General features: G+C 43.8%; 1 protein-coding gene across 5 annotated transcripts in view; it reads right to left on the minus strand.

Moving 5' to 3' along the window:
• Positions 1–11,360, minus strand: part of ZNF790 (zinc finger protein 790) — a 22,845-nt gene extending 11,485 nt beyond the window's left edge. For 4 of the 5 annotated variants that reach the window (XM_032249364.1, XM_032249365.1, XM_032249363.1 and 1 more), the window contains exon 1: positions 6,105–7,181. Coding sequence is in view for 1 of the 5 variants with exons in the window: in XM_032249360.1 (XP_032105251.1) it covers positions 11,107–11,210 (104 nt within the window). In the remaining 4 variants the exon portion in view is untranslated. Of the gene's footprint in view, positions 1–6,104; positions 7,182–11,106 lie in introns of those variants that run through there. The other variant, XM_032249360.1, reaches the window with a different exon arrangement.
• Between the last annotated feature and the right edge of the window lie 33 nt (positions 11,361–11,393).

The following is an 11,393-nucleotide window of genomic DNA, read 5'->3' on the forward strand; positions in this document are numbered from 1 at the left end:
CTCCTGCCTCAGCCTCCTGCGTAGCTGGGATTACAGGCACGCACCACCATGCCCAGCTAATTTTTTGTATTTTTAGTAGAGACGGGGTTTCACCATGTTGACCAGGATGGTCTCGATCTCTTGACCTCGTGATCCACCCGCCTCGGCCTCCCAAAGTGCTGGGATTACAGGCTTGAGCCACCGCGGCCGGCTGTTTCCACCTTTTGAAAATTATTTTTAAAATGCTGCTATGAACATTCACGTAAAAGTTTTTGTTTGAATATCTATTTTGTAGTTTCCAGAGTATAAGTTTTATTTTATACATAGAAGATCATGTTATCTGCAAATAGAGATGCTCTTTCTTCTATTCCAATCTTTTCTCCAGTGTATTTTATTTCTTTTACTTGCCCAATTGCCCAACATTAACAATGTTAAACAGAAGTGGGGATCATTGGGGCCGGGCGCAGTGGCTCAAGCCTGTAATCCCAGCACTTTGGGAGGCCGAGGCGGGTGGATCACGAGGTCAAGAGATAGAGACCATCCTGGTCAACATGGTGAAACCCCGTCTCTACTAAAACTACAAAAAATTAGCTGGGCATGGTGGCGCGTGCCTGTAGTCCCGGCTACTCGGGAGGCTGAAGCAGGAGAATTGCCTGAACCCAGGAGGCGGAGGTTGCTGTGAGCCGATATCGCGCCATTGCACTCCAGCCTGGGCAACAAGAGCGAAACTCCGTCTCAAAAAAAAATATATATATATCAAGTCTCTTATAAGAAAAAGGAAATTCAGTTGTCATCAGATTTCTCCACTGCTAAATTCAGTACCCAAACAGTGGGGTAAATTTTCCAATATACTTGTGAAAAAAACAAATTAGGGAGTCGAAACATTTTTATATCCAGCCAAGCTGTCATTCAAGTATAAAGGATATAAGGAGTTTTAAGATGCAACTTAGGAAATACTGTTGACATGAGCTCTTTCAGAAGAAACTACTAGAAGACGTACTCCAGCCACAAAAAAGACAATAGTGAAAGTGTCAGCAAAAGAATAGTAGTGATGCTGAACATATTTAAATGCAAATCTAAATAAAATAGTGAGAGTGGAATTATGGTAGCCAGCATCCTGGATGGCCCCAAAGGTACCCAGTCTGTGGTATTCTGTGTAGCTGCTTCCTACACTGAATAGGGTTAACTTGTGTACCAATAATATACTGCGGAAATGATAGCGTATGAGATAGGTCATAAAAGACACTGTGGCTTCCACCTTATGCACTCTTGCTGTCCTGTTGCTCTGGAGAAAGCCAGATAACATGTCATAAAGACATTTAAGAAGCCCCATGGAGAGGTCTACATGGTGAGAACCTGAGGTCTATTGCCAATAGCCACGTGAGAGTCTTGTTGGAAGGTGATACTCTAGTCCCAGTTATGCCTTCAAATGACAGTAGCCCCGGCCAAGAGTGTGGCTGCAACTTCAAGAGACCCCAAGCCAGAACTTCTCAACTAAGCCACTCCTGAACTCCTAATCTACAAAATGGTGTTAAGATAAATATTTATTGCTATTTAAAGGTAACATGTTTTACAGCAATAGATAACTAATATAGAAATGAAGGTTAGAGAAGAGACAATAGACTAGCTCACTGATTGCCCCATTTGTGATAACTGAGAGATAAAGGGTGTCATTTAAAGCTGAAAATCAAGGGGAAGAAATTTAGAAAAGTTGAAGAGTACAGCCAGGGCAGGAGGATCGCTAGAGGATAGGCGTTTGAGACCAGCCTAAGTAAAAGAATGAGACCTTGCCAAAAAAAAAAAATTGAATACCAATGGAAAGTCAGGGCAAAATGTCAACCAAATTCTAACATACAAGCAAAAAGTAGGAAATTTAAATTTAAATTTAAATTTAAAATGACAGCACTTAGCGGCAAAAATTCAAATTCCTACAAATTTACATTATTTATTATAAGATTTCAAATAATCTTTACATTACTACAAATAATTAAAGAAGATCTAAACAAATAAAAGAATTTATCACATTCATGGGATGAAAGGCTGATAATTTTCAAGGTGTCAGTTTCACCCCAATATAGTGGTATAGGAAGCTTAAAAGTAAAGGATAGCAAGTGATATACCATGCAAATCACAATCAAAATAATGCTCAGGTGGCTATGATATCAGGTAAGGTGGATTTCTGAGCAAATAAATAGACTGGTAGAAAGGATGGTCTTTCAATACAGGGTGCTAGGTCAAGTGAATTTATATGAGGAAAACAAATCATTATTTCCTCTGATGACATACACAAAAATCAATTCCAGGTTTATATACCTACGTGTGACAGATAAATTTAGATGAAAATACAGAATATCTTTATACCTTTGGGATAGCAGAGATTTGAATAGGATACAGAGAGTACAAACCATAAGAGAAAAATTATAATGATCAGACTAATTTTAAAAAGCAATTTCTGTTCATCAGAAGAGAGTGAGTGGGCCCGGCGTGGTGACTCACGCCTGTAATCCCAGGACTTTTGGAGGCCAAGGTGGGAGAATTGCCTGAGCCCAGGAGTTCGAGACCAACCTGGGCAACATGGTGAAACCCCGTCTCTACTAAAAATACAAAAAATTAGCTAGGTGTGGCGGTGTGCACCTGTAGTCCCAGCTATTCAGGAGGCTGAGGCAGGAGAATTGCTTGAACCTGGGAGGTGGAGGTTGCAGTGAGCTGAGATCACGGCACTCCAACCGGGCAACAGAACCAGAGCAAGACTCCATCTCCAAAAAAAGAAAACAAAACACAATATAGATGGCTCTCACAAACATAACGTTGAACAAAAGAAGCCAACATAAAAGAGTACACATTATATAATTCTGCATATATATAAGTCCAAAAACAGACAAAATTGATGTATGGTGGTTACTTAGAGCTACTGACCAAACAGAACCAGGAACTTCTAGGGTACAGGTAATATTTTATTTTTTGGTCTGGGTGCTTATTACATGGGTGTTCCCTCTGTAGTAATTCACTTAAGCTGTATAGTTTTGATTGTATTGTTTGTTTTTGAGACAGACTCTCGCTCTGTCACCCAGGCTGGAGTGCAGTAGCATGATCTCGGCTGAATGACACCTCTGCCTCCTGGGTTCAGGCGATTCTCCTGCTTCAGCCTCCCAAGTAGCTGGGGGGATTACAGGTGCCCGCCACCATGCCCAGCGAATTTTTGTATTTTTAATAGATACGGGTTTTCATCATGTGGTCAAACTCCTAACCTCAGGTGATCCATCTGCCTTGGGCTCCCCAAGTGCTGGGATTACAGGCGTGAGCCATCAGCCCAGCCTGTTTGTTTGATTTTATTATCATGTATACGCTTGTCTGTATATATGATAAACTTCAATAAAAAGTTTCATTAGGGAGAAACACACCATATTACAAGGCAAATGCCAACAAAAAAATGAGAGGCCATGATCTTGAGCACACCAAAGTCTGCAACCCATAATAAATACATAACAATCATTAATATCTGTATATCAACTAATAAAGCAACAACTTTCATAAAGCAAAAGTTACAGGTTATATAAGAAATAAAATTTCATTAATAGAGAATTTTCATACACCTCTCTCAATCCAAGACAAATCAAGTGCAAGACAAAAAGTGACTAAAGACTGACCGTATATTAGATCATAAATAAAAGTTCATTAAGTTCCAAAGTTTAAAAGTAACACAATATAGCAAAACTGTAAATTATATTATCTGTGAAGAGGGGACCTGTGTACTTTACTGGAAGTCTTCAACATAATAGAATTCATTTTCTTCTGTTTCCCAGCTTCTAGAGAACACCAACATTCTTTGGCTCAAGGCCCACTTCCTCTATCTAGCCAGCAAGGTGGCATCTCTCTTACCATTCTTCTATGGTCACACCTCCCTCTGACTTTAAGCTCAGCCAGGAAAGGTTCACTGACTTTAAGGACCCATGTCATTGTATTGGGTCCAACAAGATAATCGCCCCCATTTCAAGGTTCTTAAACTTAATCCCCTTTGCAAAGTCCCCTTTGCCATATAAGGGTAACATAGTCACAGGTTCCAGGGATCAGGAAGTGAATATTGGCTGCAGGGCCATCATTCTGCCTACCTCAACCACCTTTATGGCTTCTATCTTAAGCTTCCCTCTTTTTGAGAGATACTTGATGAAGGAAATAATGTATACAGTGGTCCATTTCCAAGACAAAGTGCCTTGAATCACCTTAGTTAAGCAAACTATAGAAGAAACAGGATAAACTAGGCCCCTGCTTGGATAGCTGATGCCTGCTTGTCAGCCTACCGCTTCCCGGCCTTTTCTCGCCTTACTTGCCTTCACCCAAGCCAAAGAAGTTTCGTGTAAGATGAAATTTTTCTAGCCTGAAAAATAACTCGTTTTGTCTGTTCTTATCAGCCTGCCCAGCTACTTAGGTCATAAGTCAAACACTTAATAAGCCCCTGAACTAACTAGGATTGCAATGCATTGTGGGCTGCAACAAAATACATCAAGACAACCCTAAAAACAACACCTGAAGCTCCTACCCAACAATCAATAGGCGACGTCAGGGAAGACTGACCCCATAGTACTCAGTCTATGAAAAATCAGGGGAGGAACCTGTGCACTCCCCTGGTTTCTCATAGGCTGAGTTTTATTTATGTCATAGGGGATAAATTGCTTGTTGAAATTGTGCTGGGTGTGCCTGCCTATCAGACATACAATCTTGCAAGACCATCATTAAAAGTCTCATTTTTGCTGTTCTCCGGGTCTCTGAGTCCATTCTTTGGGTTTGGATGGGTAAGGTTGTTTCTCACACTCAAGAAATCATCTTTCATTACCCCAATGCTATCTCTCCAAAACTGACTTGAATCCAACCAGAATAAGTGTCATTCCAACCTTGGATTTACATTTATCTACTGTAAGAAGCCCCAGAATTTCTAGTCAACTGTCTGTTTTCAGACACTGTACTCCATCAAGTCCCATTTGTGCCCTTTTCTCATTCTTCCCCAACTCTCAACACTCTTCCTGTATGCCCTCATAATGGAATTCATAATTCATTAACAACCAACTCCTCTTTTATCGTCAACCACTTCCTTGAACGTGCCCTTTACATTCGGAGTCTAACAGAAACCAGAATCTATCCAGAGGACTCTGCAGCCCTCTCAACATTTCCCCGGCTACAGCCTCTTACCAGTGGGCCTGAAAATGGAACAAATGGCTGGCCTCCTTGCTGTTTATTACCTTCAGACCTTTCTTCCTCCCCTCCTCCACAAACTCTAGTTTTGAATTTCCTGCCATGAGATTATATATAAACTTACCACATCTCACTTTTGTTGATCTCTACCAAACACAGACTATTTTCCCTCTGTCTCTGAAATCTTGAGCTCATGGTTTGCTCTCTGCAGGACTATTACCCTTAGAAAAAAAAAAAAAAAATTCTTGCATTTTTAACCACACCCACACAGATGAGCCTGGTTTACTTACTCTTGCCTGGACTTTTCCCCCCTCTCACGGCTCATTCCCAACAGCATGTTGATTGGTTGTTATTCCCCAGCCCTCTACCCCGACCAGCTGCTACATTTCTCTGTCCTAATTCACAGAGAAACTCTTGAAATACGTTGTCTACACTGTCTCCCATTCTTCTCCCCTCGTTCTAGATTGCCCCACTCCAATCCAGCTACCAGCCAGCACAGAAACTGCTCCCCACACATTCACTAAGGACTATGCCTGTCACTCAACGCAAAGCTCAATTCTTTGTTTTCGGACCCATAGCGGGCGCTATGACCACCTTTACGGAGGCGGTCACGCACAACGTGAGATGCAGTCATAATCAAGTACATAGAATCACATTTAAATAGTCCATTATGGTCACACACAGCACCCGTCACCGTCGCGTGCGCGTACACGCGTACACACACACACAGACCCCAGAAGCTCCCATCGCGGTCACCCCCACGCCCCGCTCCTGCATCACATTCACTCACGCCCCGACGGCTCCCATTGCGATCGCTAGCCCCGACGCTCCCTCGCAGGCAAAGCCACCGACTCCAAAGACGTTAGCCCCCCACTCCCCTCAGCCCCGGCCTCAGGCCCTCCGGAGTCATTCGGCTTCTGTGTCTTAGAGTCACTCACCCTGTCCTGCCGTCCGTTGATGGTGAAAGGTTCCCCTATTTCCCTATCTTTGCGAAAGGGACAGAGGGCTGACAGGAAGTTGCCGGGGGAACGGTGCACTCTGGGAAATGTAGTCCGGAGCCTGGGCAGCCTTTAACAGTCCGAGATATCCTGGCCTCCATTAACCGGCCCTGAACTTGAGCCCCATCACCTCGCTAGGCAAAGACCATCGCCCACACACCGCTCACATTTGCGGTAGAGAGCTTCCGAGCATTCCAGGCCGCGTTTAGCACGCTTCAGCGGCGGCCTGTAGGCTGCCCTATCTCTACAAACCTGCGCCCAGCCCTGGGAATAGAACAGTGAGCCTAGGCCATCTTAGGCTGCAAGTAGCGTTGGCCCCGACGGCCCCTGGGAAATGTAGTCCAGCGCCTGGAACGCTGCCGAAATGCCCCGGCGGGATGGTGCGATTGTTTTCAGCAGTTCAGGGCGTGGGCCTCTCACCCAAGTGGCGTGGCGGGAAAGTCCTACAAGACTGTGCCAAGAGAATAACGAGTCTGCCCCGTCTCTGTCTGAGCCTCGGTACGGCTGGGTGGATATCTCTTATTCCGCAAGTACTAGCCTGGGGTAGAACGAAGGGGAAACGGTCCAAAGGACACAATTACATGCCCAGCCCTACAGGGGTCCCCTGCCGAGGAATCCATGAGAACTCTTCCTAATACTTTATTCCCATCCTCCAATCGTCCTTAAAGTGTTTGTTTTCAATTAATGTTTATAGTCACATTAGTATTGTTTTGTAAATTCTATTCATTCCATTTTTTTGGCTGAAGTACACATTTGCTAGCTTTTTTCATTTGCTTCTCTTTTAGATATACACTATTTAGATCTACATCTAAACTTTCTGACAGAGGAGTAATTTTTTTCAGTACTTGCAAATTTATCAGGTAATTAAAATGGTTTTTTCTTTTTTTTTAATGTGAAACAAAATACTCGAAGTGCATAAAATGTGTAAGTTCAGTAAAACGCCACACAAATGTTGGTATCTCAAGAACAAATGCCCATTCTATGGGATAATTTCTTTTTCTTTTTTTTTTTCTTTTTTGATACAGGGTCTGGCTCCGCCACCCAGGCTGGAGTGCAGTGGCACAATCTAGGCTCGCTGCAACCTCCGCCTTCCTGGCTGAAGTGATCTCCCACCTCAGCCTCCAGAATAGCTGGGACTACAGGTGTGTGACATCACACCCAGCTAATTTTTGTAGAGATGGGGTCTCACCATGTTGCCCAGGCTGGTCTTGAACTCCTGGGCTCAAATAGTCCTCCCCCCTAGGCCTCACAAAATGCTGGGATCACAGGCATGAGTCATTGCACCCAGCCTGTGTGATCATTTCTGATAACCAGCCCCAGCTCACCTTCAGGTTAATATCTTGACTCTTTAATAGTTTCAGTCTCTCTTTGAAATATATATAAATACAATCAAATTGTACAAATTTTCTGTCTTGATTAGTATAATACTAATTTTTTTAGGTTCTATAAGTACTTTTTGTTTGTTTTGGTTTTTGGTTTTTTTTTTAGGCGGGCTCTTGCTATGTTGCCCAGGCTGGAGTGCAGTGACTATTCACAGGCGTGATCCCACTACTGATCAGCACGGGAGTTTTGATCTGCTCCATTTCTGACCTGGGCTGGTTCACCCCTCCTTAGGCAACCTGGTATGTATAATTGAAGTCCCAAAAGAAGAGTAGAGAGAGCATGGAGAAGAATCATATTTGAAGAGATAATGGTAAGGAATTCCCCAAACTGATTAAACAAAGCAACCATAGGTTCAAGAAGTTCATCAAAACTCTGAGGAAAAAAAAGATTCTATAGTTAGCAAAAATCTCCTTCAAATAAGAAAGGAAAAGAAGACATTTCAGACAGACCATGAGAATCCATTGCCATCAGCACGCCAGTAAAAGAAATACTAAATGGAATTTTTCAAGAAGAACAAGATCTCAGATGAAACAAAAAGAAAGGTAGGCTGGGCATAGAGGCTCATAGCAGTAATCCCAGCACTTTGGGAGGCCAAGGTGGAGGTTCATTTGCATCCAGGAGTTCAAGACCAGCCTGGGCAATATAGCGAGACCTCATCTCAACAAAAAATAAAAAATTAGTCAGGTGTGGTGGCACACATCTATGGTCCCAGCTACTCAGGAGATTGAGGTGGGAGGATCACTTGAGCCTGGGAGGTCGCAGCTGCAGTGAACCATGATCATGCCACTGCACTCAATCTAGGTAGCAGAGTCCCTGTTTCCAAAAAGGAAAAGAAAGAAATTTAGTAGGGAAGGAATAGCAATAGAAAGAGTAAATATGTGAATAAATATAAACGAATATTGACTGCACAATGTAATATATTGCTCTCTGGGTTTTTGTTTTTTTTTTTTGAGACGGAGTTTCGCTCTTGCTACCCAGGCTGGAGTGCAATGGCGCGATCTCGGCTCACCGCAACCTCCGCCTCCTGGGTTCAGGCAATTCTCCTGCCTCAGCCTCCCGAGTAGCTGGGACTACGGGCTTGTGCCACCATGCCCAGCTAATTTTTGTATTTGTAGTAGAGACGGGGTTTCACCATGTTGACCAGGATGGTCTCTATCTCTTGACCTCGTGGTCCACCCGCCTCGGCCTCCCAAAGTGCTGGGATTACAGGCATGAGCCACCGCACCCGGCTCCTCTGGGGTTTTGAATGTATGCAGAAATAAATTTAAAAAATAAAGGAAAAATAGGCCGGGCGCGGTGGCTCAAGCCCGTAATCCCAGCACTTTGGGAGGCCGAGGCGGGTGGATCACAAGGTCAAGAGATCGAGACCATCCTAGTCAACATGGTGAAACCCCGTCTCTACTAAAAATACAAAACATTAGCTGGGCATGGTGGCGCGTGCCTGTAATCCCAGCTACTCAGGAGGCTGAGGCAGAAGAATTGCCTGAACCCAGGAGGCGGAGGTTGCGGTGAGCCGAGATCGTGCCATTGCACTCCAGCCTGGGTAACAAGAGCGAAACTCCGTCTCAAAAAAATAAAAATAAAAATAAATAAATAAAGGAAAAATGAGGATGGAGGTAAATAGAGTTCAGGTGTCCCACTAAACTGAAAACTCTTAGGTGAGTGAGAAATAAACCTATCCTTTAAGTTAGAATCTTTAGGGGGCTACTTGTGTATTCCTTCCCTAGGGCTGTCATAACAAATTACTATAAACTTGGTGGCTTAAAGCAACCAAATTATGTAAGAATTTTATTTTCTTACAGATCTACAGGCCAGAAGTCCAAAATCCAGACATCAGCAGGGCTTTATTTTTCCTGAAAGCCCTAGGGGAGAATCCTTGCTTGCCTCTTCCAGCTTCTGATGGCTCCAGGTGTCCCTTGGCTTATGGCTGCATAACTCCAATCTCTGTCTCTGTCTTCAGAACTGTGGGAAATAATTTTCTATTGTTTACAATTACCTAGTCTCAGATGTTTTGTTATAGCAGTACTAAGGGACTAAGACACTTCAGTTCCTGAAACAGCACCAGAGTAATAAATGTGAAAGATGTCTTTATTGTTCATAACAAACCACTTTCAACCACAACTGAGTTAATGAGGCGATGTTAGAAAAGTCCCTACATAACCACAGGATAGGGCAACTAAACTGTGATTAGAAGGTTGGAAAGTTCTGCCCTACTTGGTGACTTCTAGGGAAAGGAACAGAGCACATTAGGCATGGATCGCTTCTCTGTAGTCCAAATTTTTTTTTTTTTTTTTTTTTTTGGTTTTAAGGAGCAGAGAGTTAAATAGGCAAGAAGGAAGGAAGAAGACAGAAGGAAGAAGCTCCCCCATATAAAGACAGAGGGAGGGGGCCTCCAAAGTTGAAAGAGGAGGTCTCCTTGTTTTGGGAGTTTTTCTGAGTCGGATTCTCACTCTGTCACCCAGGCTGGAGTGCAGTGGTGTGATCTCAGCTCACTGCAACCTCCACCCCTTGGGTTCAAGTGATTCTCCTGCCTCAGCCTCCCAAGAAGCTGGGATTACAGGCACCACCATGCCGGTTAATTTTGTATTTTTAGTAGAGGTGGAGTTTTATCATGTTGGCCAGGATGGTCTTGGTCTACCCACCTCGGTCTCCCAAAGTGCTGGGATTACAGGGTTTTTTGCGGGGAGGGGTAGAGAGTATGCAGTTCAGGCTGGTTTCAAACTCCTGGCTCAAGTGATCCCCTGGCGTCAGCCTTCCAAAGTGCTGGGATCACAGGCATGAACCACCGTGACTGGCCTTTTCTGCCATTGTTAAAAGCTTCAGGGTTATATTTTACATCAGCATTTCCTGTTGTTATATACTTCCTGCCATCATATTTCAGCAACCTCTACCACCTCCGAAAGTTTCTAGCTTAAAAAATTATCCATGTCCTGCTAGCTCCCCTTTCTGTCAGCTTTTTAATTTTACATTTGTATTCAAATGAATCATCACGTTGATTAAAAATTTTTAAACAAGATTATAGTGAAAAAGAAGTTTCCCTTTCACTATTTATCTTCCCCATATGCATCTATTATGACGGGTTTCTTTTTAAACTACTTTGAGTACTCATAACTGATTTTGTATTCTAGTTCAGAAGAAATGTCTGAATGTTAAACGTTTACATAAAAATGCTATGTTATTATATCAGTTATGAAGCTTTCCCCCTTTAAAACTGATGCTCCAGGAAGATACAACCTTATTATCACAATTTAAAGAAAATGAGAATTGGAGGTTCAGATTCCTCCACAGTCACAGTATCAGCTACCCATGCAGTGACCCACATTTAGGTGATTACACACTTATACACAGATTCATACGCGATGTTGCCTCCCACCTGCACACACTCAATATGACCTCTCCATCCCCAAAGCTGCACACATCTTGACCTCACCTCTCTCTCATACATGCACCAATCATACCCGCACGCAGTTTCCTTCACTCAACTACCCAGACACTCCTCATCCCAGCAGCACAAGGAGTCCCACTGCGGTCTCACATACACTCCTTTACCCAGTCTGACATGCATGGCTGGGATCGCGGATTTGTCCCCTTCAGACTCCTACTCCTGGTTCGGTCCCAGACGCTCAGGTCCCACACTGGGGCGCGCTCTCCCGGGTCCGCCATACGCTCCTCAGCTGCCCGCCTCAAGAGCGTCTGCGTGCTTCAAACGTTAAGCGGAATTCCGAGCAGCCTCCGGGGAACAGTTAGTTTGGTCACTGCGGCCAGACTCCCGCCTCAGGACCCAGAGGACGCAGCCCACTTTGGCTGGACTCATCCAGTCCCCGGCGAGGCTTGGACTACGTTTCC

The sequence above is a fragment of the Sapajus apella genome, unplaced genomic scaffold, assembly GCF_009761245.1.
Source record: "Sapajus apella isolate SASKATOON/1434 unplaced genomic scaffold, GSC_monkey_1.0 scaffold68, whole genome shotgun sequence".
Classification (NCBI taxonomy): Eukaryota; Metazoa; Chordata; class Mammalia; order Primates; family Cebidae; genus Sapajus; species Sapajus apella.